Source organism: Callithrix jacchus, chromosome 4, assembly GCF_049354715.1.
Source record: "Callithrix jacchus isolate 240 chromosome 4, calJac240_pri, whole genome shotgun sequence".
Taxonomy (NCBI): Eukaryota; Metazoa; Chordata; class Mammalia; order Primates; family Cebidae; genus Callithrix; species Callithrix jacchus.
This window is the reverse complement of record NC_133505.1, coordinates 10,325,145-10,353,095: the sequence shown is the minus strand read 5'-3', so window position 1 is coordinate 10,353,095 and position 27,951 is coordinate 10,325,145. Positions and strand designations below refer to the sequence as shown.

At 43.7% G+C, this 27,951-nt stretch overlaps 1 protein-coding gene and 1 non-coding gene across 5 annotated transcripts in view; one reads left to right on the top strand and one right to left on the bottom strand.

Moving 5' to 3' along the window:
* The window catches only part of E2F3 (E2F transcription factor 3), a 96,965-nt gene that overhangs the window by 39,773 nt on the left and 29,241 nt on the right, over positions 1 to 27,951 (top strand). Inside the window, exon 2 of one of the 4 annotated variants that reach the window (XM_054253691.2) lies at positions 3,769 to 3,840. The exons of the other annotated variants lie outside the window; for them this stretch is intronic. Coding sequence (XP_054109666.1) covers positions 3,769 to 3,840 — 72 coding nt within the window. The remainder of the gene's footprint in view (positions 1 to 3,768; positions 3,841 to 27,951) is intronic. 4 annotated transcript variants of the gene reach the window in all.
* LOC118153275 (U6 spliceosomal RNA) lies at positions 14,799 to 14,906 on the bottom strand. The gene has a single exon (XR_004742532.1). It is a non-coding gene; the product is annotated as a U6 spliceosomal RNA (small nuclear RNA).

Below are 27,951 nucleotides of genomic sequence, written 5' to 3'. Positions count from 1 at the left end.
TTCGAGCACGCGGCCTTTGGCTGAGGCGGGTGGATCACGAGGTCAAGAGATCGAAACCATCCTGGTCAACATGGTGAAACCCGTCTCTACTAAAAATAAAAAAATTAGCTGGGCATGGTGGCGCGTGCCTGTAATCCCAGCTACTCAGGAGGCTGAGGCAGGAGAATTGCCTGAACCCAGGAGGCGGAGGTTGCGGTGAGCCGAGATCGCACCATTGCACTCCAGCCTGGGCAACAAGAGCGAAACTCCACCTAAAAAAAAGAGAGAGAATGCATACCTCATTTGCCTGACACTCCTCATCCCATTTAAGTGAATATAATGGAAATATGTAAATTTATTATCAGTATTGGTCCCTTTCTTACTGTAGGTTTGAGTTTTGATTGTAAACTTTGATGGAGAAAGCAATGGCGCCTCAACCCTGCCTGGGTGCTCTGCCAGTACCGCCTCGTCTGTTGCAGCGAAGCCTCCTTAGCAGACGTTACATCCTCTCTGGCCCTCTGGCATACTCCTTACACTCCACTGATTACATATCAAGGATTGACCATGTTGTGGAGCAACTGGTTTCATCACATATTTTGAACTCTTATTTAAGGGAGTGGTTTTTACTATATTCTTCATTCTACACATACTTAACCAAGGCATTTTTTTGCCACAGGTACATGACTCCCCCCAAAAAATCATAACAGTAGTTATCCAAAAAAATTAAAATAGTTTAGTAGTGTCCATGTCATCTTACTTTAAACGCTCACTTTTCTAGAATGTTCCAAAGGAACAAATGGCTGTGGTGACTTTTAACCTTAGTCCCAGCCTACTTCCAGCTAAGGCAGTTCTCACTGCAGATATATGTATTCATTGGTCCAAAGAAAGAGAGGAAAACTTGGCTCCTGAGTATTTAGAGTGAGTGATTCACAATTCCGTACATGGGAGGCTTGGCTCCTTCTCTGTCTCTCAGGCTGCTTGGTAGAAAGTCAATGATACCAGTAGAAAAAGGCTGTTTTTCTTTTTCTTTTTTCTTTTTTTTGAGACGGAGTCTTGCTCTGCCACCAGGCTGGAGTGCAGTGGCGCAATCTCGGCTCACTGCAACCTCCACCTCCTGGGTTCAAGTGATTCTTCCGCCTCAGCCTCCCAAGTAGCTGGGACTACGGGTGCTTGGTATTTTTAGTAGAGATGGGGTTTCACTGTGTTGGCCAGGATGGTCTTGGTCTCTGGACCTCGTGATCCGCCCGCCTTGGCCTCCCAAAGTGCTGGGATTACAGGCGTGAGCCACGACGACCGGCCTCAAGGCTGTTTTTCTTACTTGGGATTTGATCTGCTCTCTGCAACCCACTAGAGAAACTGAAGTTTTCTTTCCATAATGATCTGAAGTGTTGATAGTTACCATCTCTGTGAAAGCTCATTAAAAATGACTTACTTTCCTTTGGAAGGAGAGGTCTCGTGCTGGAGCTAGCAGTGGAATATCAGGACCAAGGATCATAAGCCTCTTGCTGTTAACTCTGGTTTCCAGATTTAGTTGAGCCTACTTCTGCCAGAAGTAAATTTAGTGGGCATCTTGAATGGAAAAATGAACAGATGGTCAAGGAGAAAGAAAAAGGGTCAGGGGTAGGGGTGGGAATACCCCTAAAATCCAGTGTAGCAGGTAAGGGAAGGCCCTGCAGGGGTGAGGGCATCCAAAACACACAATTTACTGTTTGAACCATTTTTAGGTGTTTGATTCAGTAGCATTAGCTACATTCACAGTGTTACGCAGCCATCATCCATGTCCAGAGTTCTTTCATCATCTGTAACAGAAAATCTACCATTGAGCAGTAATTCCCCTCCCATCCCTCCAGTCCCTGGTAAGCTCTGTTCTACTTTCTGCCTTGATCTAGAGTGTGATCTTGACTACTCTAGATACCTCATATTAGTGGAATCATAAAATACTTGTCCTTCTGTATCTTATCTAAGTCCTTATTTCACTTAGCACAATGTCTTCAAGTTTCATTCATATCGTAGCGTGTATCAGAATCGGATTCTTTTTCCATCTGAATGATATTCCATGGCATGTTTAAGGCCCCATTTTGTTCATGTTTTCATTCATCAGTGGACATTGAAGTTGTTTCCATCTTTTTTCTTTTCTTTTTTTTTTTTTGGCTGAAAATTCCAACAACCATCTCTTGGCTATGATGAATAACGCTACAGTGAACATTGATGTATGAGAATATATTCTGTTTGAGGTTCTTTTTTCAATTCCTTTGGGTATATACCCAAAAGTGGAATTGCTGGTCATACAATAACTGTGTTTAACCTGTGTTTTTTGTTTGTTTGTTTGTTTTTGAGACAGATTCTTGCTCTGTTGCCCAGGCTGGAGTGTAGTGGTGTCATCTCGGTTCACTGCAACTTCCGCCTCCTAGGTTCAAGCGCTTTCCTGCCTCAGTCTCCTGAGTAGCTGAGATCCCACCCAGCTAATTTTTTTTTGTATTTTTGGTAGAGACTGGGTTTCACCATGTTGGCCAGGCTGGTCTTGAACTCTTAACCTCAAGTGATCCACCGCCTGGGCCTCCCAAAGTGCTGGGATTATAGGCGTGAGCCACTGTACCTGGCCGCATGTTAAACTTTTTGAGGAACTATCAAACCGTTTTCCACAGCGGGTGCCCCATCTTACAATCCAACTAGCCCTGCACAAGGGGGTGGGGTGGATCCTTGCTTCGACCCCTCTGCATGTCACCCAATTCTGATTTGCTAACCAGGCCTCATCCTCATTCATCATTGGGTCGCCTATGATTGCTTCCGCTCTTTGCTGAATCTGCCTGCCTCTTGGTGTTGGCTTTGGCTGGGGAAAGGAACATGTTTGCTTTGCTACTGACCTGGTTGGACGTGTATGCCAGCCTGTTTATGAGGTGCTTCCTCGGGCTGAGGGAGTCAGGGGACTGTGCGACTGTGTTCCTCAGTGTAAAGGTGAGTCAGCACAGCGGAGTGTGCTTGCCCTGCCTCTCCAGAAACAATCTGCCTTTGAGTCTTTCCATTCTCCCGGTAACCATCTTCTTAATAGCTGTGGCTTCATCTGAATGAAAAATTTATCTTGTGCTGCTTACCCAAAGGAGAGGCTCCTCACATGTCAGATATTATTTCACCAATTATCTCAGTAACTTCTGTACTTTTTATTCCTGATAGCGAAGTTTAGAATAATGCAGGTTTTCACCACATGCAGTGTTTTACACATTTTGATCCTTATGTAGTTATAAGAAACAAAGCAAAATTTAGAATTATTTAAAATACTTTTAATACCTTCAATTTGATATGTTGTTGTGTGTATATTTATATCTGGGCACAATTCTTTTCATTGATCAGTATAGACAAAGCCTTTAGAGGACAGTTAAGTTTCTCCAGTAATCATGTTTAAGATATCTCAAGGCAGGCGTGGTGGCTCATGCCTGCAATCCCAGTACTTTGGGAAGCTGAAGCAAGTGTATCACCTAAGGTCAGGAGTTTGAGACCAGCCTGGACAACATGGTGAAACCCCGTCTCTACTAAAAATACAAAAATTAGCCAGACATGGTGGGGGGCACCTGTAATCCCAGCTATGTGGGAGACTGAGGCAGGAGAGTCACTTGAACCCAGGAGGCAAAGTTTGCAGTGAGCCGAGATCATGCCATTGCACTCCAGCCTGGGCGACAAGAGCAAACTGTCTCAAAAAAAAAAAAAATACCTCAAATCTGTTTTTTAAATTTAACCTTTGAAACATTTGTGTATCATAGGTGGCTCATGGGCACCACCATCTTCTTTTGGCAGATAAGGAAACAAGACTGTGTGTCAACACAGAAAGCTGGGTCTGCTCAAGAATTGCTGTGGGGTGCAGTGGCGGTAAGCGGGCAAGAGGGATGCAGGGGCCCCGCCTCCGTGTCTGTGGACCAGCCCTTCTCACAGTCCGTGGCTGCCTCTCTTGGCTCTATTCTCTTTCTCTTGGAATTATTCTGTGGGGTCTGCATATAATGATTCTGCATTCCAACATCTACCTTCCCTGTGGCTTCCTGGTTACAAACGACAGTTTCTTGACCTGAAATCCCCAGTTCTGGGTTGTTAATGACGTTCGTTTTGTAGCCTGTAGTGCTTCAGGTACTGTCTCAGCCTGTGTGAATTCTGGTAGCATTGTTCCCTTATAGAAATTATTTGACAGACCGGATGCAGTGGCTCATACCCATAATCCCAGTGCTTTGGGAGGCCAAGGTAGGCTGATCGGTTGAGCCCAAGAGTTTGAGATCAGCCTGGACAACATAGCCAGAGCCCCATCCCTACAAGAAATTAACGGGGCGTGGTGTTGCACACCTATAGTCCTAGATACTCGGGAGGCTGAGGCGAGAGAATCACTTGAGCCCAAGAGTTCCAGGTTACAATGAGCTGTGATCAAACCACTGACTCTAGTCTGGGTGACAGTGAGACCCCATTTCTAAAAAGAGCAATGCTAGGGGCGAGAAAGTCTGTCTTTTTTTTTTATGCTGGTATTCCCATTCTGCCCCCCAGTTTGTCTTCACCCCTTTCAAGGTTAGTGTTCTGTGATGGCCCTAACATTTATTTAGTCTAAAGGAAAGAAAAATTATTTGAGAGTTAATTTGTGTGTGTATTGCAAGCCTTCCATCAAATTATAAGTTAACTATTGTATTTTATTATTTTACCGTAATTTCCTATCAAGTAATTTACATACTTTTTAGTTTTTAAAATGACAGAGGCTGGGCTCAGTAACTCACCCCTGTTATCCCAGCACCTTCAGAGGCCAAGGTGGGAGGATCACTTAAGCCCAGTAGTTGAAGACCAGGCTGGGCAACATAGTGAAACCTGGTGTCTACAAAAAAAATTAGCCAGGCATGGTGGCGTGTGCCTGTGTTCCTAGCTACTGGGAATGCGGAGGTGGGAAGATCACTTGAGCCCGGAAGACAGAGGGTGCAGTGAGCCATGTTTACGTAGCCTGGATGACAGAGCACAACCTTGTCTTGAAAAATAGAAATAAAATAAAATAATAGAATGCCCTTCCCATCCAGATTGTAAGGCTTTTATATGTTAGTGTCCCTGTGGTATATTGTATGTTGTAGGTACACACCCCTGTTTATTACATGTTATAGTGTTTTTAGGCAGTGAGATTTTTAATAGGAGCTACTCATGATTCGTAACAACTTCAGTCTTTATGAAATAAACTTTATTCGAATCCTTGAATTCCATTTTTAGGTGCAGGTAGAGTTGACGCCTTAGACAAACGAAGGGTTTGTCTACATCTTAGTTCACTCCTTCAGAGCACAACAACATCTAGGATCTAATACGGTCTCTCGTGGGCCCTCAAAAACGACTCGTCTTTTGTAGAAAGTCTAGTCGTGGGTGTGTTTCTCTTTATCCCATTGTGTCTGCCTGCCTTGTTACTGCTGCGTCTGGAAGAAAATGCAGACATTAGCCTGGCTCCTTTCCTTGCTGTTTTGTATAACCTTCATGTCCTCACCCATAAGCAAGATCCTTGGAAATGAAATGTTATGTCAAAAACAGACCAAAAAACACACACACACACACACACACACACACACAACAGAAAACACATTTTCTTAACTGTTTGATTCAAGGGTTTGTGACTAGGTCTTGGAAAATGACAGAGGTCCTGGGAAGTCCCCCTGAGTCATGAATGGGTGTGGTAGGACTGGGACGTGGACCTCTGGGCTTCGGTTCTGATGCTAGCTTCTCCGAGGGCAGCAGTCATGCTGGGGACAGCCGTTTTGTCCATTTATCCCTAGGCCTTGCCCTGTCCCTGACATATAGTAGATGCCCAATATATGTCTTTTGAACTAAACTGCATTGGCCTGGCCATGGCTTGAGCGCTTGGACTAATAGCAAGCTGAGTGTCAAGTTCCTCCTCAGTCGGCTGGGGAGTCAGGAGCAGGTCATGGTGAGTTGGTCCTTTTGTGTAGGAATCCCTGGTGGCAGCAATGCCTTGTACTTAAAAATAGAATACTACCAACATCATCTTCCTTCCCAGGATGACAAGGCATTGAGAAAATTAGAATATGTATATATTCTCCATTTTCTCTTTTTTCTCTTTTTTTTTTTTTTGAGATGGAGTCCCACTCTGTCCCCCAGACTGGAGTGCAGTGGCACAATCTTGGCTCACTGCACTCTCTGCCTCGTGGGTTCAAGCAATTCTCCTGCCTCAGCCTCCTGAGTAGCTGGGATCACAGTCTTGCACCACCACACGCAGCTGTTTTTTTCTATTTTTGGTGTAGACGGTGTTTTGTCATGTTGGTCAAGCTGGTCTTGAACTCCTGACCTCGTGATCTGCCCACCTCGACCTCCAAAAGTGCTGGGGTTACAGGCATGAGCCATCATGACCGACCTCTCCATTTTCTAAGACATGCATTTTTCATTTGTATATTTTATTTTAGCCTTGATCTCCCTCTACATTTGTTTATAAAACAGTGGTACATCTTGTAATCACTTGCTTCTTAGAACTGAGGAATTTGTTTTCCCATCACTCTGAAAGGCAGTTTAGCACAGTACAGTAAATCCTCACTCCATAGGTTCTCGAAAACCAGTTTCAAATGAATGATGTATAATGAAGCCAATTCGACCACAGGCTAATTGATAAAAATAAGACTTAAGTTCCTACCAGAATACTTACGATATGAAATATTGAAACAAAGGTAAGCCATACATACATTTAAGAAAGACTGGGAGAGTGCGGTGGCTCATGCCTGTGATCCCAGCACTTTGAGAGCCCAAGGTGGGCAAATCATGAAGTCATGAGATAGGGACCATCTGGCCAAACATGGTGAAACCCCATCTCTATTAGCAAAAGATACCAAAATTAGCTGGGCATGGTAGTGTGCCTATAATCCCAGCTACTTGGGAGGCTGAGTCAGGAGAATGGCTTGAACCCAGGAGGTAGAGGTTGCAGTGAGCCGAGATCACACCAGTGCACTCCAGCCTGGGCAACAGAGACTCTGTATCAAAAAGAAAAAAAAAAAGATTAATTGAAAAACAAGTAAGATGATTATTTAATCTTTTATTCCAGCTCTGGATTTCTGATGGATAAAGCCTGTACCAGCAGCTCAGGGTGCTAGGCGGGGCAGCAGCGCTGAACAGGATGCCATCCCATCAGAGGGCACATTCGTACACAGCCTCGGTCACTCAGACCAGGGCACGTCCCATCACAGGGCACACTCGTACACAGCCTCGGTCACTCAGACCAGGGCACATCCCATGCCAGGGCACAATCATACACAGCCTCGGTCACGCAGACCGGGGCACATCCCATCACCGGGCACATTCGTACACAGCCTCAGTCACTCAGACCGGGGCACGTCCCATCACAGGGCACACTCGTACACAGCCTCAGTCACTCAGACGAGGGCACGTCCCATCACAGGGCACATGTACACAGTCTCAGTCACTCAGACCGGGGCATGTCCCAACCCAGGGCACACTCGTACACAGCCTTGGTCACTCAGACCGGGGCATGTCCCATCACAGGGCACACTCGTACACAGCCTCGGTCACTCAGACCGGGACACGTCCCATCACAGGGCACACGTACACAGCCTCGGTCACTCAGACCGGGGCACGTCCCAACCCAGGGCACACTCGTACACAGCCTCGGTCACTCAGACCGGGGCACGTCCCAACCCAGGGCACACTCGTACACAGCCTCGGTCACTCAGACCAGGGCACGTCCCAACCCAGGGCACATTCATACACAGCCTCAGTCTCTCAGACTGGGGCACGTCCCATCACATGGCACACGTACACAGCCTTGGTCACTCAGACCAGGGCATGTCCCATTCCAGGGCACATTTGTACACAGCCTTGGTCACTCAGACCGGGGCACATCCCATCCCAGGGCACATTTGTACACAGCCTTGGTCACTCAGACCAGGACACGTCCCATCACAGGGCACACGTACACAGCCTTGGTCACTCAGACCGGGGCACATCCCATCCCAGGGCACATTTGTACACAGCCTTGGTCACTCAGACCGGGACACGTCCCATCACAGGGCACACGTACACAGCCTTGGTCACTCAGACCGGGGCACGTCCCATCCCAGGGCACATTTGTACACAGCCTTGGTCACTCAGACCGGGACACGTCCCATCACAGGGCACACTTGTACACAGCCTCGGTCACTCAGACCGGGACACGTCCCATCACAGGGCACACTTGTACACAGCCTCGGTCACTCAGACCGGGACACGTCCCATCACAGGGCACACTCGTACACAGCCTCGGTCACTCAGACCGGGGCAGTGTAGATACACCACTTCACCCCATGTACACAGCCTTGGGGTGTGAGAGGAAACCTGAGGACCCAGAGAAAACCCACACCAACATGGTGAAAACCTGGAAGCTCCACAGATAGTGGCCATGGGCAAGAATCCATTTTTTTCCTCATCATTCTTATAACAAAATGACATTGATGAAATGCTCTTCAAATACCTGCTGTAGTTACAAATCAGTTATTAGATGGGTTCAGGTCTCTACTTTGCCAGTTGCTAGCTGACGTTAAGTTTCTCATCTGCAACTTAAAAATCCAGGAATGATGAAATGATACTGTTTAGCAGAGTCCGTACATATTAGCTGTAGTTGTTCTCATGAAATTATTTCACCCGAAGTTTAGGGATTTATCCTGGAAGGCAGTAGAAGTGCCTACTCACCGCATGTGGGCGTTGTTCTGTCATACCTCAGGTAGCACTTAAGGTTGGAATTACTGCTGACCCCAACGTAAAATGCCTCTTTCTGGACGGGGAAATGGAGAGTGAAATTTGTAATTCCCCCGTGTTATTTATTTCTTTAAAGTCATAGTCTTGCTGTGTCACTCAGGCTGGAGCTGGAGTGCAGTGGCCCAATCTTGGCTCACTGCAACCTCCGCCTCCGAGGTTCAAGCAATTCTGCTGCCTCAGCCTCCCAGGTAGCTGGGACCACAAGCGTGCGCTACCACACCTGGCTAATCTTTGTAATTTTAGTAGAGACCGGGTTTCACCGTGTTGACCAGGCTGGCCTCAACTCCTGGACTCCAGTGATCTGCCTGCGTCAGCCTCTCAAGATGCCAGGATTACAGGCATGAACCATCCCGCCCAGCCCTCTGTATTTTTGATGGGGTGGTTGGCTGAACATTTAGAAAGAACCTAAAAAGTTAAAAGTAAAAGCAAAGAAATCTTAGTAACAAAAAGCAACTTCATGCAATATCATCATTTTACTGCATCTTAATAAAGAAATATGGCCACCTTAGAGCCAGAATATGATTGATTTTTAATAGTCTTTCTTGGATAATATCAGGATAGAGAGTATAAATTAGATTAACATATTAGTTTACATCTTGTCAGGGAAAATAGGTAGATTCTCTGCACACGGAGGAAGGAGGGACCTCCACGTTGTCCTGTTTAGTGTCATACTAAAGAAGAGTGTGGCCAGCCAGTGCCTGGCATTCTGCAGCTTGGGACAGGTGGTGGGGAAGGGCACTGCCTCTCTTGTGAGCTTTCTTGCCCAAGGGACAAATGAGCTAAGCAGTACTACATCATTAGTGGTGTGTCCCTGTGTGTGTGTGTGTGTGTGTGTGTGTGTGTGTGTGTAAATGTAAGAGAACAGAGCCTATGAGACTTGCCATTTTGCTTTATCAGGCATCCCACTCCTACCCCTCAGCATAAGAAGGTAGTCTTAACCCCAAGCCACTGCTTTTTCTACATGTACTTCTAATCTTCAGCAGGTCTTGGGGGCAGTTCACTACTGCACCAGCAGACTACATGACTCACAGCAATCTTTTTTTTTTTTTAACTGATTTGCACTGATCTAGCCTCCAAGGGGTAAGGGACCTGATGAAATGGAGAATTTATTTTTATATCATGTCATCTTGAGCAGAGACTGCTACATAATCAGGAGTCAGAAGTCTAAGGGAATAGGCTGTGAAGTCATTTTGTCCATGAGTTGTGTTACATACAACACATTCATTCATTGTAAACAATCACCAACAGTCATTGCCATAATTTATTCTTGGCAATAAATTGGGTTTTCAAGTGACAGAGTAAGCTATCAGAATTAAGCAACCAGGAGCTCCAGTTATGTGTGCTGGAAAAGATGTCCGTGAGACTTCGGGTACCACCACCTCATATTAGAGGTGAGCAGGTGGAGGCCCAGGGAAGGCAGGTGACTTGCCCGCGGTCACCCGGTGGGTTAGGGCCATATCAAGAGCTAGAACATTGGCCATTCATCACATTCTGTCCTTAAGCCTTGCTGCTCCACTTCCTGTTGACACAATGGGCAGGATTTTGAAATCCACTTTCATTCCTGGGGATTGATACGAAAGGTTTTTCACTTATCCGATCCCATTTTCTTTCTCCAGGCAGATGACAGGTAGCAATTTCAGAAACTGAGCAGGGAACGGTGAAAGCTAGACTGTAGTGGGCCCTTTTTGGTTTGGTTGTCATGAGTGCTCTCAATGCAGAGCTTAGAAACCTCTCCAGAGAAATAATCATCAGCTCTCCAAGGAGTGCTCTTGCAGGCTAGCATGTTGCCTTGCTTGCTGGTCTATCTCTTCCTGTAAACTCCCGGCATCCAGTGTCCACACAGAGAAAAACCGGCTGACTTATTTTCTTGCTCTGTTGTATGACAGACAATCAGAATGTAGCTCTGGTGCCTTGTTATGTATCCACAGTAAGTTAAGTGTGTTTGCCTTTAATATATAAATGTGTTTGCTTTATATATATATATACACACACACACACACACACACACAGCAATTAGAACAGATGTTTTTAAAATATGATTTTCTAGGAAATATGTAAAAACTGGCATCTCTTCAGATAGACATAGAGGTACTAAAAACCCTTGGTTAATATGACTTGTTTGTACACTCCATGCGGTGCATTTTTACACAGTATCTAAAGGTGTTTCCTCATTTTGAATTAGTTAAAAGACAGGTTTGAGACGTGGGAAAGGAGTATGTTGTATTTCTTGTCTGATCTGAGGAATTTTGTATTCCTGAGGTCTCTAATTAGGGGCTTGTGTGGATTATTTATTGAAACAAAGCTGAAGGTAGGGGTGAGGGGAGGGCCACATAGTGGAAAACATTCTATGGCAGACATCTGAGCTTTACTTAAACGCATGGGCTGCAAAGAAATGTAAATTCATTGGCTTAATTGGAAGAGAGTATTTATAGAAATTGAATGATCCAGTACAACTGAAAGCCTGGCTTCTTTCATCTTCAGAGACCTGCTTTAGTAAATGCTGTTCTGAAAATCCTGCAAAGTGGACTTTGCCATCGAATATCTGGCCTCCTGGCAGTCAGTCACTTTGACGTAACCCTCTTGCCTGACTTGTATTTACTAAGTACTTTTCTTTTTTGGCTTTGGGTTTCTACTGAAAACATACATGTAAAGAAAAAAATGTCCGTATACACTGAAGTTTTCTGATTTTTTAAATGTAGCTCCATTATTTGATTTCAATAACTGTTATAAAGAAACTTTTATAAGAAGATAAAATTAGAAAATCTTGCTGTCCAGCCCGTTCCCACCTGCCCACCTACACCTTTTTTTTTTTTTTTTTTGAGACGGAGATTCGCTCTTGTTACCCAGGCTGGAGGGCAATGGCGCAATCTCGGCTCACCGCAACCTCCGCCTCCTGGGTTCAGGCAATTCTCCTGCCTCAGCCTCCTGAGTAGCTGGGATTACAGGCACGTGCCACCATGCCCAGCTAATTTTTTTGTATTTTTAGTAGAGACGGGGTTTCACAATGGTGACCAGGATGGTCCCGATCTCCTGGCCTTGTGATCCACCTGCCTCGGCCTCCCAAAGTGCTTGGATTACAGGCTTGAGCCACCGCGCCCGGCCACCACCCACGCCTTTTATAGTTTACCATTTCCATTACATTTTCAAAAATTCTTCCACTGTTTATGCAAATCTCAAAAACTTTCAAATGCTTTTTATTTTCCCCCTTTTCTTAGAAGAGATGACAACTAGATGTTATTCTGCGCCTTGTTTTCACATGGGACCATGTACTTTAATGAGCTTCTCATGTACATAAGCTTTTATGAGCTTTTTACGTGAGATCACGTATTTTAATGAGATTTCCACATACATATGAGCTTTTCAGTACATATGAATAAACCTGCCTCATACTGTTTGGAGCTGTGCAGTATTCCATTGTATGCAAGTCTCGGAATTACTTAAATCAGTCTCCCAAGTAGACTTTTTGATTCTTTCAATCTTCTATTGTTATGAAGGTGCCATGAATAACCTTGTATATCACTTCATACATGCTCAGGTATATCTATAGGGTAGCTTCCTATAAGAGGATTGGAATTTGGGCCAATAGATATGTGCATATGTATTTGTGATAGTATGTCTAGCCCCCTTTTTTTTTTAACTTTTAAGTTTTGGGGTACACGTGCAGGTTTGTTATACAGGGAAACTGTGTCATGAAGATTTGTTGTACAGATTATTTCATCACACAGGGATTAAGCCTAGTACCCATTAGTTACTCTTCCTGATCCTCTCCCTCCTCCCACCCTCTACCTTCTCCAGGCCCCAGTATCTGTTCCCCTCTATGTGCCCATGTGTTCTCATCATTTAGCTCCCACTTATAAGTGAGAACATGCAGTGTTTGGTTTTCTGTTCCTGTGTTGGTTTGTTAAGGATAATGGCCAGCTCCATCTATGCTCCCATAAAGGATACAACCTCATTCTTTTTATGGCTGCATAGTATTCCAAGGTGTATATGTACACATTTTCTTTATCCAGTCTGTCATTGGTGGGCATTTAGGTTAATTCCATGTCTTTTGCTATTGTGAATGGTCCTGCAGAGAACATATGTGTGCATATGTCTTCATGATAGAACAATTTATATGCCTTTGGATATATACCCGGAAATGGGAATGCTGGGTTGAATGGTAGTTCTGGTAGTTTTTTTGGTCCTTGAGAAATCACCACACTGCTTTCCATAATGGTTGAACTAATTTATACTTCCAATAAAAATGGATAAGCCTTTTTCTTGGCAACCTCACCAACGTCTCTTGTTTTCTGATTGTTTAATAGTAGACATTCTGCCTGGGGTGAGATGGTATCTCATTGTGTTTTGATTTGCATTTTTCTAATGATCAGGTGACATCGAGCTTTTTTTCATATGCTTATTGGCCCCATGCATGCATGTGTTTTGAAAAGTGTCTGCTCATGTCCCTTGCCCACATTTTAATGGGGCTGTTTGTTTTTTTCTTGTAAATTTGTTAAGTTTCTTATTGATGCTGGATATGAGACCTTTGTCAGATGCATAGTTTGCAAAAATTTTCTCCCATTTCATGTTGTCTGTATACTCTGAGAGTTTCTTTTGCTGTGCAGAAGCTCTTTAGTTTAATTAGATACCATTTGTCAATTTTTGCTTTTGTTGCAATTGCTTTTGGTGTCTCGTCATGAAATCTTTGCCTATTCCTGTTTCCAGAATGGTATTGCCTAGGTTGGCGTCCTGGGTTTTTACAAAAGTTTTGGATTTTACACTAAAGTCTTTAATCCATCTTGAGCTGATTTTTTTTTTTTTCTAGTTCTGTGAAGAATGTCATTGGTAGTTTGATAGGAATAGCATTGAATCTGTGAATTGCTTATGTTTTCCCATTTGTTTGTATCATCTCGATTTCTTTGAGCAGTATTTTACAGTTCTTGTCATAGAGATCTTTCTAGCATATTCCTAGGTATTTTATTCTTTTTGTGGCAATCGTGAATGGGATTATGTTCCTCATTTGGCTCTTGGCTTGACTGTTGGTATATGGGAATGCTAGTGATTTTTGTACGTTGCTTTTGTATCCTGAGACTTCACTGAATTTGTTATCAGCTTAAGGAGGTTTTGGGCTGAGACTGTGGGGTTTTCTAGATCCAGAATCATGTCTGCGAACAGGGACAGTTTGACTTCCTCTCTTTTTATTTAGATGCCCTTTATTTCTTTTTCTTGCCTGATTGCCCTGGCCATGGCTTCCAATACTATGTTGAGTAGAAGTGGTGAGAGAGGGCATCCTTGTCTTTTGCCAGTTTTCAAGAGGAATGCTTCCAGCCTTTTCCCATTCAGTATTATGTTGGCTGTGGGTCTGTCCTAGATGGCTCTTTTTATTTTGAGGTATGTTCCTTCAATATCTAGTTTATTGAGAGGTTTTAACATAAAGCAGTGTTGAATTTTACTGAAAGCCTTTTCTGCATCTATTGAGATAATTGTATGGTTTTTGTCTTTAGTTGTTTATGTGATGAATCACGTTTATCGTTTTGCCTAAGTTGAACCAACCTTGCATCCCAGGGATAAAGTTTATTTGATTGTGATGGGTAAGCTGTTTTTTTTTTGTTTTTTTTTTTTGCTTGGCATATTTGTGTCTTGAGAAAATAGATGGGTAAGCTTTTTGATGTGCTGCTGGATTTGGTTTGCCAGTATTTTACTGAGGACTTTTGCATCGATGTTCATCAAGGATATTGACCTTTTTTTTCAGTTGTGTCTCTGCCAGGTTTCGGTATCAGGATGATGCTAGCCCCATAGACTGAGTTAGGGAGGGACCCCTCCTCCTCTGGTTTTTGGACTACAGTGGGAATGGTACTAGCTCTTGGTAAATCTGATAGAATTTGGATTTGGCCGTAAATCCATCTGGTCCTGGGCTTTCCTTGGTTGGTAGGCCATTTATTACTGATTCATTTTCAGAGCTTGTTATTGATCTGTTCAGTGATTCTGTTTCTTTCTGGTTCACTCTTGGGACAGTGTGTGTGTCCATGAATTTATCCATTTATTCTGGAGTTTATATTCCTGTTGCTTGCCCTTTCGGTGGACTGGTGTTTTTTTAAATGGAATGCTTCACATAATTTGCCTGTCATCCTTGCACAGGGGCCATGTTAATCTTCTCTGTATAGTTCCAGTTTTCAGATAGGTGCTGCTGAAGCGAGCACCCTAAGTACTGATTGATTTCCGCACTCCTGCCAGCTTAATGAGGGCTGCACCAATAGAGTGGTTATCTATCTCACGCTGATACACAAATTCAGTGAAGTCTCAGGATACAAAAGCAACATACAAAAATCACTAGCATTCCCATATACCAACAGTCAAGCCAAGAGCCAAATGAGGAACATAATCCCATTCACAACTGCCACAAAAAGAATAAAATAGAAACATTTCTTGTTACTCAAACTTTTGGATTTTTGCCAATCTCATTTGTAAAATATACTATATCGATACAGTTTAGATTAGCATACTTTTTTTACAAAGCGAGAGGCTGGATATCTTTTCAAGATGTTTAGAGGCCATTTCTTTTTTTCTTTTTTTTTTTAACTGTACTTACTTAATTCGTGTACGTTATTTACTCTCCTGCTGGATTCTTGCTCTTTTTCTTGTTGATTTCTAAGGGCTCTTTATATCGCAGGGAGATTAGCTCTGTGATACGATCTTCAAATTTTTCTTGGTTTGTCATTTCCTTTAGTATTTGTGGAGTTGTCTGTCTCATACAGAAGTTAATTTTCCATTCTTTGCTTTATGGCTTCTGGATTTCAAGTCACAGAAAGCATTTTCCACCAACCCCTTCCACACATGCACATACAGGAATGGACCCATATTTTCTTGCAGTATTTCTATGAGATGACTTCTTTTTGCATTTAAATATCTGCTCCATTTGCGGTTTATCCTGATAGTCTGTAAAGTATGGGTTCAAGTTTGGTTTTTTTCTGGAGATAGGCTGCCGCTCTGTTGCCCTGACTGGAGTGCAGTGGTGTAGTCACGGCTCTCTGCAGCCTCCACCTCCCGTACTCAAGCAGTTCTCTTACCTCAGCCTCCTGAGTAGCTGGGACCACAGGTGCACACCGCCATGCCTGGAAAATTTTATTATTTGTGGAGATGAGGCCTCGAACTCCTGGGGTCAGGCGATCTTACCTCATCCTCTCAAAGTGCTGAGATTATATGAACAACCATGCCTGGTTCAACTTAATTTTTTTTGTAGATCACTACCCAATTTCCCTAACCACTTAGTCAAAATGCCCACCTTTCCTCCCACTGAAGTGCCACCATTATAAAGTAAATATTTTGTGAATGAGAAATAGCCACTGTTCCCTTGTGAAACAAGAAACCATGGGTCACTGCTTTTTGGAAAGAATGTTTCGGTTCTCTTTTTAATTCAAGTCAGCTCTTCCATTTTGTCCTCCAAGGGTAATAGCTACTGCAGAGTGAATGAATGAGGTTAACAACCCACCTGCTTGTTTCTCCCTAGGGGAATGTGAACCTTTTGCCTCTTGGCACAATTCCTAAGATTTATCTTAAGACATGGTCTCCTTTCAATCAAAGTATTTGTCTCTTTATCACAAAGCCGGAAGCTAAATAGAAACATTTCTCGTTATTCAAGGAGCATGTTTTATGAGCCCTAAGAACAGGAGTTCTCAAAGTGTGGTCCTCAGGCCCCAGCCTCAACATCAGCTGAGAATTGTCAGAAATCCAGATTGCCATCCTTGACCTACAGAATCAGAGATCCTGTGTGGACAAGCCCAACAATCTGAATTTAATAGGCCTCTGAGGTGTTTCTGAGCATGCTCAAGTTTGAGTCCTATGACCTTAGAGGTAATACTTAATTTCATAATGGCAGTTTACAACCCTACGGGACTGCCTTAGGTGGGTTCTGTCCTTATCTTCTTGACATGTAAAAGTGTAGACTGGCAGCAGAAAGTGACATTCTGTTCTTTGAAGGTGGTATTTAGAGTAGGAAACTTCCCTGCATTATCTCCGGAGTCAGGGAGAGATCTCACTAGTACTGAGTGCTTTGGCCTAGTACATCTTCCATCCTGGATCTTGCCACTGGGTCAGTACTTCCCTTTGTCATATAATAAAAAACCAGCAAAACTGGTTTCTATAATTTGCTAGGGAGTTTTGTAGTGTTGAAGACTTGTCTTACCCCCACAAAAGCACCATTGTTCCTTCTCATCCCTTGCCCCTCTGCCTTTAATATTAATTTGATACCAGAACAGAATACTTCTGATGACTGTTAGCGACGCCATCATGGTACTTGTATTTGGCAGGTTAAGGCAGAGTTCCCATAAACAGCAGTAACCTCGGAGCCTAATCGCCAGCCAGGGTTCAGCTCAGAGCAGTAGTTCTAAAGCTTTTCTAGAGTCCACTGCATAGCTTCTTAAAATCCAGCTACCCAGGCCACATCCATGTAACTGATTCTACATCTCAGGGGTGGAACCCAGGGATCAGGATTTTTTTTATTACCCAGTTGATGACAATGTGTATCCAAGTTAGTTTAAGAACCAAGGACGGCCGGGCGTGGTGGCTCACGCCTATAATCCCAGCACTTTGGGAGGCCGAGGCGGGCAGATCACGAGGTCAAGAGATCGAGACCATCCTGGCCATGGTCTCTACTGACATCCCGTCTCTACTAAAAATACAAAAATTAGCCGGGTGTGGTGGCACGCGCCTGTGTTCCCAGCTACTCGGGAGCCTGAGGCGGAAGAATCGCTTGAACCCAGGTGGAGGTTGCAGTGAGCCGAGATTGCCCCACTGCACTCCAGCCTGGCGACAGAGTAAGACTCCGTCTCAAAAAAAAAAATAAAGAAAGAAAGAACCAAGGACACGCACATTTGTTCTAAAGTAGTTTTGGTTATCGTAAGATTATAAGAGGGACCAAGTATCAAGTGCAAGAAAATGGTCCTGAATGCCAGTACAGTCAGAATAAGAAATGCATAAAGAGCAACTTGCCTGAAGCTGACGTCAACTCCGTTTTGGATGGTTTTCTTGTCTTTCGATGAACCCATGTTGTAGTATGTGTTTCTCTCCATATCCTGTGTGTTTCAGTGTAATAGTCTTGCTGATGGATTTTGTTGGCTGTAAGCAAAGTGATAAAATGCCAGTGAATGCCTGTGCCAGGGAGGTCAGAACTGGACTTTCCCGCTTGGCTCTGTTTTGATGCATTTAGCAGATTGATTCCAACCCTCTTTGGAGACTCTGACCTACAAAAGCTTCTGTTATCTTTGAGAGCTCCAGGGAAAGCTATGGACCTTTCTAGATCTTTTCCCACCTCTTGGCCTATCACATATTGCCTCGTCCCCAGCAGCACTTGACGATCCGTCATGGAAGTCTAAGGTTTTATTTATTGACCCTGCTGTGCAGTTTTCTCTGTAGCGAGTCATAGTTGGCTGAAGAGAGAGTTGGTGATTAAACACAAAACTTTCTAAACATCCTGTTTTCCTTCAAGACGGGGCACTGTTCTTAATAAAGTGAGCATTCTTGTGGACTGGCCCTGGGGCAAGGGTGTCCCAAAAGCTTTGATAGGGGTGCCATTTGGTCATAAACAGTGTGGTAATAGGGTGGAGACAGAAAGAAATTCTCTCATCCATTTTACAACTCCAGACAATTCTAGAACCAACTCTTGGGACCCTAGGGAAAGAACTGTGAAATGATATGCTAGCTGAGGCTTGCTGTGGCCACACCTCACGGTTATGCGTTGAAGGAGCTAGGCAAAGAGTGTTTTTTTTTTTTTTTTTTTTGAGACAGAGTCTCACTCTTGTTGCCCAGGCTGCAGTGCAATGGTGCCCACCACCTCCACCTCCCAGGTTCAAGCGATTCTCCTGCCTCAGGCTCCCGAGTAGCTGAGATTATAGGCATGCGCCACAATGCATGGCTGATTTTGTATTTTTTTTTTTTTTTTTTTTTTTTTTTGTCAGTAGAGACGGACTTTCTCCATATTGATCAGTCTGGTCTTGAACTCCCAACATCAGGTGATCCACTCTCCTTGGCCTCCCAAAGTGCTGGGATTACAGGCGTGAGCCACCGTGCCCAGCCTGGAGCTTATGTTTTAACCTACAAACTAAGTCACAGATCAAGAGGCTTTTTGCTTAGAATTCTATGATGGTTTTTGAAATATATGGTCCTTACTTTATGTTCTTACTGGTAATCCTATATGTTTCTGGTGAATTTAGCTCTTGCCAGGTTCTGCTGGGTCTTGCCCAGAGACGGTCAGAGTAAATGAACATAAGAAGTAATTGATTAGGATGTCAACCTTCAGAGATGCTCACAGCCCTTCAAGCCCTGGAAAGTGGTATGCCAGCGAGTTTTCTGGTCCTGTCTATGCTTCTTACAAATGAAGAAACCAAGACCCAGGAAACTCAGCCAAGGTTCCTTGGCCATTCCTCCAGTCTCCCTGTTTAAAAAAAAAAAATTAAGTTATATTTTGCAAACTGACAGAATTATACAATGGAAATAACATTCATTTTAATGTATCTGTTCTTGTAGTTTCTTATTTTATTCACCTTTATAAACTATTCTGAGAACACTGTCATAAAGAGCATTCTCCTAAATTGGAATGTGATTCAAATAATCCTGTCTCTTTTCCTCCTTGCTTTTTATGAAATGACTGCCTACACGCACTTGCGCACATATTTTAGTGAGCAATGCAATGTGCGAATACAAATAGAAATAGATTTTGTAAAAAAAAAAATTAGTGTCAGTCCGCTAGTTCAAAAAGTACCAAAGTCATTACAAGATCCATTAACTATGTTTAAGAAAAGTATTGAGGGCTTTTGGGGGGATTAAGTAATTTTAATGTATAAATACTGTTCTCAGATTCATAAACCTTAACTGATTTGTAGAGATTATGAAGGTTTGTTTCTCATGCAGTCAATATTTGTTGCTTTTAAAATAACCAGGTACTGACTTTGCATTCATAATGATTGCAGTGATTTGTAATTGCAAAAAGTTAGCCCTGGTGGTAAGAATTCCTCGGTGAATTCTCAGGTAGGATCTCATGCAGTGTTCCTTAAAGTTCATGTGGGGTCATTCATCAGGAAAAGCAGTGCATTTCGGGTTTATGAACTCACTTTGCCCACAGGTGAGATTTCCAGGCTTCCACCCAGCAGGAGGAGAGGCCGTGGGAGGATCTGACGTAGGTATGGCTTCAGAGATGAAGACAGTGTTTCTCCTCTGCACCCCCTTTGCCTACACCTGGAAATAAGTTTAGCCTAGGGAAGAAATGTTCCCTGACTTGTCAGGTTCAGCTAGTGTACCTTCTGAGATCCTTCATTCTCTCTTTCTCTTTTGAGATGAAGTCTCACTCTGTTGCCCAGGCTGGAGTGCAGTGGCCCCATCTCGGCTCATTGCACCCTCCACACCCGAAATTCAAGTGATTCTCATGTCTTGGCCTCCTAAGTAGTGGGGATTACAGAAGCAAGCCATCATGCCCAGCTGATTTTTTTTTTTTTTTTTTTTTTGTATATTTAATAGAGATGGGGTTTCACCATGTTGGCCAGACTGGTCTTGAACTCCTGACCTCAGGTGATCTGACCACCTTGGCCTCCCAAAGTGCTGGGATTACAGGCGTCAGCCACTGCACCCTGCCCATTCTCTCTTCAGTCTCCCAATTAACAAACATCTGCGCAGCATCCATTACCTAGAATTGTAGGAAGATGTATAGGATACAGGTAGTAAAGAGATAAGTGGGTTAGAAAATAATCACTCATTAAAAGGAGAGAAACTGTCAGAGTGGTCCCCTAGCTCCACCTGCCACAATTGCCTCCTGAGGAATCCTTGTTCTGCATATGAGCTAAATTATTGCTCTTCCTATGATCATCGGGCTGCTGACAGAACCAGGGTGTTTCATAGACGTCACACTTTGTTACTGACTTTACCACCAGTAAAAGTTAATATCGTCACCCTTTCCTGCAGCAACACGTTACCATTTTTTTTTTCCAACACTCATTTAGGTAAAGAGCATTTTTCTTAGTATAATTTTCATTGAATTTCGTATTATCAAGTTTATATATTTTTAGAGCTTTTGGATCACTATTCCAGCCCACGTTTTTCATAGCAATTTGTCTAGTATTTCTTCAAGATCTTTTTACGTTCATTTGAAAACCGAACAAGACTTCGTATGTATTCATTAGCAATCACTGCCGTGGGCCTTTCTGTTTGATTTTTCTGAACCTCATTGTGGCTCATTGTGAAGTAGAAAAAGGCTAATGAAGACCTTGTTCGGAACTTAAAGTGGGTAAGCAAGAGGCTTCAGAGCCACGATCTCTACCAAAATGTTTGCCCACATTGCTGTAACAGGGAGTCATTCAGAATGAGAGTAGAGGAATTTGTCTCCTTTTTAAAGAATTGTGTGTGCTTTTTCTGCTTTCATGGTTGTGTTGCTTTGCCGGGGAGATTTTGAAAGAGAAGACGCATCTTGTACTCCCCATACCGAGGGGTCTTTAACCCGTAGGTCAAGCAATGACTACCAGAGTTGATGGCTCTGCCCACTGGTTCCTCTCTGCACCTTCCTCCCAGACCATTTCTCCACTTCCTCAGCCTTAGGAGAAACAGCTCACTCATGGTGCTCACTGGTGGACTTTGGAGATAAGCTTCTATTCTTGGTTGTTTTTAAGAAAACTGAATTCTCTTCTTAGAGCCAGCCCATGTCTTATCAGTGTAACTTTACTCTCCAAGGATTCCATTCTGTCCTTTAAACACTAGATTTCTCAAAAATAGACAGACTTGTCAGTAAAACTCTGTTGTGACCAACAGACAAAAGTGTTGATTTTGTGTGGAGAGTGCCTTTTTAATATTCTGTTCCCCAGAAGTGATTCCAGGATGCTTCCCCAGAAGTTTTGGGGAAGAACAATTGGAGTAAGAGAGGTTCTTCCATTATCTGCCCTGGTCTGGGTGTCTTCGGATGACTCTGTCGGCTCACAAGTTGTTTAATCCTGAATTTATGTTGTCGGGGATCATGTGACATGGGGTCTATATCAGAATTTCCACAGTTGTTTTTTTCTTTAGTGATATAGCCTGAAAGGGCCAGGCGCGGTGGCTGACGCCTGTGATCCCAGCACTTTAAGAGACTGAGGCAGGTGGATGGCCTGAGACCAGCCTGGCCAACATGGTGAAACGCCATCTCTACTAGCAATACAAAAATTAGTCTGGCGTGGTGGCTGTAATTCCAGCTCCTCGGGAGGCTGAGGCAGGAGAGTCACTTGAACCTCAGAGGTGAAGGTGGCAGTGAGCCAAGAATGCATCACTGCACTCCAGCCTGGGCAACAGAGTGAGACTCCACTGGAGTTAAAAAAAAAAAAAAAGAATAACCAGGAAGAGCTTCAGTGGGAAGAACAGTAGGAGAAATGAAGTCCCAGGGATTATCTGAAGAGATATATTGATCTCAGAACAGTGATGCCAGCTATAAAAACTGAGTACCACTTATACCATTAGATGAAGAGCCTGTTCTGAAATCCTCTTCTCACCACTACGTTATGTTAAAAAGTATATGTCTCAACAGTCAGTGTAGCTGAGAATTGATGTCACTGTTTACACTGATTTTTTTTTAATACATAGAAATGTTTTTTTAACTAATTAAAGATTTGTTAGGAAATCCACTTTCATTAAAATAATCGATTCATTCTTTCACTAAATGTTATTCTTTGTCAGTGCTCACGGAGGCTTCCCACGCCCAGAAACCCCAGCATCTCAGAACTTCTCACTGGCTGACTGGTTCCCTCAATGTGTCATAGCCTCTCCGGTCCCTAGGCATTTGTTTTGTTTTTAACATGTGTTTCCTCTGTTTTTATACTATTTTCACCAATTTTACAATTGAATTACATAGATTATGTATTCCTGCACACATTCTATCAGAAGCATGTAGGAGGTGTTAACGTCTAAAGCCGTCCCCTTCTCACTGATTGACAGGAATTCCTCCCAGGCCTTTTTCTATGTGTTTCCGACAGTGGTTGTTTTTGCTTTATATTGTAATCTGTGCCTTATCTAAAGTTCTGACTTGTTTTTTTCCTTATTCATTAAAGGAAATGTACCTTGGCCATAGAATACTGCAGGTACAAAATGTTCTGTAATATAGATATGTAAAATAGAATGGTTTGTTTAACCATTGCCTTGTTGAGGAACAATAATCATTTAGATTTTTAACTTACCCCTGTTGATTATAGTGCTATAATAGACATCCTTATACATGCCTCGCTGTGCATTTTTTTTTAGTATCTCTAGGGTACATTGATTCCCAGAAGTACACTTGTAGAGTCAAAAGGTCATCGTGTTTAGGCTAGGCACAGTGGCTCACTCTTGTAATCCCAGCCTTTGGGAGGTTTGGGGGGGGCGGATCATCTGAGGTCAGGAGTTCGAGACCAGCCTGACCAACATGGAGAAACCCTGTCTCTACTAAAAATACAAAAGTTAGCTGGGCGTGGTGGCACGTGCCTGTAATCCCAGCTACTCTGGAGGCTGAGGCAGGAGAATCATTTGAACCCGGGAGGCGGAAGTTTCAGTGAGCCCAGATCACACCACTGTACTTCAGCCTGGGAGACAGAGCAAGACTCTATCTCAAAAAAAAAAAAAAGCATGCTTAAAATATTGACACTGCCAGATAATCCTACAGAATAGTTATACTAAGTCTCATGCCACCCTTCTGCCTCACTGATGCTTGTTTTTAATTTTTTTTTTTTTTGAGACGGAGTTTCGCTCTTGTTACCCAGGCTGGAGTGCGATGGCGTGATCTCGGCTCACCGCAACCTTTGCCTCCTGAGTTCAAGCAATTCTCCTGCCTCAGCCACCTGAGTAGCTGGGATTACAGGCACGTGCCACCATGCCCAGCTAATTTTTTGTATTTTTAGTAGAGACGGGGTTTCACCATGTTGACCAGGATGGTCTCGATCTCTTAACCTCGTGATCCACCTGCCTCGGCCTCCCAAAGTGCTGGGATTACAGGCTTGAGCCACCATGCCCGACCTTTTAATTTTTTTAATTTATTATAAAATATTTCAAGTACAAATGATAGAAGAGCATAGCACCCATGAAATGCCATTAACGACAAATGTAAGAGTCTTGTTTCTCTCTACATTTCCCTTCGTTCCTCTTACTTTACTATGTATTTATTATTCTAATGCTGTTTTATGAAAAGATACTATATACATTATGGGTGTTTTTCTTTGTTTTTTACTCACTACTGTATTTATGTGACTGGACTGTGTTGATAACTATAGCCTGGCACTAACGCCGCTCTCCAAATTCTTGTGCACACGTCCTTGTGCATGTGTGCAAGAGTTTACGGTACTTATTGAGGAGTTGATGGTTTTCACTACATAGTGATAAAACTCTTCTCCCGAGGGTCCTCCCCCTCAACCCTGGCTTCAAGCATAGTATCAGTTTCTCATATTTTCAGCACTGGGTGTTTTTAGACTTTGTAATTTTTGCCAACCTCATGTGTGTGGAAAGGCTATTTCATTTTAATTTATGTTTCCCTAACTTCATATTTTAATATTTTCAACCATTTAGCCTCTTCTAGGAATTCCTATTCCTGTGTTTTATCTAATTTTCTCTTGGGCTATACGATAATCTTTTCTTACTGGCTACTCCTAATTCCTTACCTGGATAATATTGCTGAGGTATCTTACCGTTGCATTGTTTTGCTGTGTCCTTTTGATGACAGACAGCACGTGTGATTTGTGCTGTCCTCCTGTGCAGTCTCTTGCTTACCTCATTAGGTTTGGAGTTGAATTTTGTATGTGGTTTGAGGGATCCAATTTTATTTTTTCTTCCCAGATACACAGTTTATTACATAATCCATTCTTTGCAGTATCTGCAGTGCCCCATTTGCGATATATGACATCTTCATGTATGTGTGGAGCTGTTTCTCGGTTTTCTATTGTATTATTTTGGTCTATTTACCTTTTGCTATGTCTGTACGTATTTCGCTATCTCTCTCTTTTTTTTTTTTTTTTTTTTGAGACAGGGTCTCACTGTGTTGCCCAGGCTGGACTCCTCAAACTCCTGGGCTCATGCAGTTCTTCAACCTCAGCCCCAATTCATTCTCTAGTGTAGTCAGCTCACTGTAGCCTCAAATTCCTGGGCTTAAGTGATCCTCCCACTTTAACCTCCAAGAAGGTGTGACTACAGGTGTGCACCACCACACTTGGCTAATTTTTTTATTTTTGTAGAGACCAGGTCTTGCTGTTCCCTAGGCTGTTCTTGAACTCCTCGTCTCAAGTAATTCTCCTGCCTCTGCCTCCCCAAATGCTGTGATTATAGACGTGAGCCCCATTGCACCGGGCCAAATCTGTTTAAAAGATAATCCGTTTTAAAAATCAGTAAATTATGGCCAGGTGCAGTGGCACACACCTATAATCCCAGTGCTTTGGGAGGCCAAGGTGGGAGGATAGCTTGGGGCCAGGAGTTCGAGACCAGCCTGGGCAACATAGTGAAGTCCTGTATTTATAAAAACAGAGAGAGATTTGAATGTGGAGGAGGGACTTGCACATTTACCCACGTAGTTACCATTTCTGATGCTCTCGATTCCTTCGCATAGACCTGTTTTTCATTCGGCATCATTTTCTTCTGTTTGAGGCACTTCCTTGAATATTTTCTCTAGTCTACTGGTGAAGAATTCTTTCAGGTTTTATATCTCTGGAAAAAGTCTCTATTTTGCCTTTGGATTTTAAAAGATTTTTGCTGGGTATGTGAGAATGTAGAGGAATAAACAAACTCTGTTTTCCCTACTATAATCTCACTTCACACTTCCGACACCAGCTGTGCCGGGTGAGGGGATAGTTTCCCTAGACATCAAGCAGGCAATTCATTCTGCAACGGACACCAGCTAGGTGTCCACCAATTTGATTCTGACGCCATCTACCCAGAGATAGCGGCAGATCCCACAGGTTGAAGCCTTAGCCCCCAAGAATGCTCCCCACTTCCAATGCCCGTCGCCAGCCCTAGGTTGTTTGACCTGTTTTTCTGACTGAATAGCTATAAGTTGGAGTTCCCACAACCCCCTTCTTGGGTTTGATTAATTTACCAGAGCAGCTCACAGAACTCAGGGAAATGACATTTACTGGTTTATTATAAAGGACACACATAAAGGGATGCATAGGTTGAGGTACGGGGGAAGGAGTGTGGAGCTTCCATGCCCTCCCCAGGTACGCCACCCTCTAGGAACCTCCATGCCCTCCCCAGGTACACCACCATCTGGGAACCTCCATGCCCTCCCCAGGTACGCCACCCTCTGGGAACCTCCGTGCCCTCCCCAGGTACGCCACCCTCTGGGAACCTCCATGCCCTCCCCAGGTACACCACCCTCTGGGAACCTCCATGCCCTCCCCAGGTACGCCACCCTCTAGGAACCTCCATGTGTTCGTTTATTCAGAGGCTCTCCAAACCCAGTCCTCTGGGGGCTTTTATGGAAGCCGCATTACATGGGCATGGTTGATTGCATCATAGACCATTGGTGATCAAATGGGCGGTTGTCTATTCAACTTGAAACTGCTTTGAAATGCATCATAAATACAGTGGCTCTTTGTCAGTCAGTAGAGCGCTGTTTATCAGGCACTGAAGAATCCAGCAGCTCCTCACACGGTTCCAGAGTCAGGCCTAGCGGAGAGGTTATCTTCTTTCATTCCTCGGGTAGGTAGCATGATCCCTTCTAACCCATTTCCATTTTATGATGGGACTCTTCTTGGCACTGCCATCCCCACTACAGTGTTTCTCTGCCATCACCCCCAGACAGCATGGGTATTTCAGGTTTCAGGGCCATTTTATATTCTTCAGTCATAGGGGCAGTTTCAATGAATGTCCCATATCGAGGTGGTAAGTGTCTTTCAGATGGCAGTTCTCTAGTGCAAAGTCCCAATAGCTGTCGCTAGGAGGTGCTCACAGGCTTTTCCCATAAGCCTCCATCTAGGCCCCCCCACAGGCTATGCCTCCAGGATGTGTCCATACCTGCAGTCAGCTTCTACTCTGCGCTCTGTGGGCTTGGGCAATCTTACTGGCTCCCATTTAGCTCGTCCAATTAATATGGCTCAAAGGGTGGCCTTAAATTCCTTCTCTTTTATAGTACTGTGTACGGGGGAGCATTTCCCACTCAGATGTAAGGTCCGTTGCATAATAAAGAGACACAGCTATTTCCCCTGAAGTGCGATCAAATATACACCTCTCTCTAAGCTTTCACCTTAATTCCATCAACCCTTGCTTTCCTAACTGTAGCCTTCATTAGGCCTTTATCCACAGGTGTTGGTCGTACAATTCAGTGCTAAGTAGGGGAAGTGTTCCCTGGACACACTATTATCCATTCCTATAAAAGGCCGAGGCGGGCGGATCAGGAGTTGAGACCAGCCCGACCAACATGGAGAAACTCTGTCTTTACTGAAAATACAGAAATTAGTCAGGCATGGTGCCGTGCGCCTGTAATCTCAGCTACTCGGGAGGCTGAGGCAGGAGAATCCCTTGAACCCGGGAGGCGGAGGTTGCAGTGAGCCGAGAGTGCGCCATTACACTGCAGCCTGGGCAGCACAGCAAGACTCCGTCTGGAAAACAAAATTAGGTGAAGAGACACAACTTCTTTATATAAAGCCTACTTAAACATCCCAGCTTTGATCATCCTATCAATCCTTAGGTTTTTATGTTCTCTCGGTCTAACTGTAGCCCAAGTCAGGGCTTGCAGTGGGTTTTGGTAGCACAGCGCCTGAGGCTCCCATATCAGCGAGTCCCAGGAATTTCTCTTCACTACCCACAGCATTTTCCCACCTGTGTCCATAAGTCTATGGGTCCCCAGCAGGGGGCTGGGCCAAGAGACCCTTGCTGTCTGTCAGTCTTTGTCTTGATGAATCTGCCTGACTATCGCGCAGGCAATTTCAGATCAGATTCTTCGTTGTAATCTCCGCCTCTGACTTTTTAAATTTCGCCAAACTAGGGTAAATGTAGCAAACATTTTTGGAACTCCTTAAAGTTGGGAGACCAGCAGGACCTTCCTTTGATTACCCAGACTTCCACAGTATTGCATTCAAACATTTCTTTTCGCCTCATGGTATTTCAGTTTCCATTTTAGTTATCCCATTTTTTTTTTAATTTCCGTAGGTTCTTGGGGAGCAGGAGCTGTACGGTTGTATGAGTAAGTTCTTTAGTGGTGATTGGTGAGATGTTGGCGCACCCATCGGCTGAGTCGTATACACTGCACACATTTGTAGTCTTATCCCTCACCCCTTTCCCACCTGT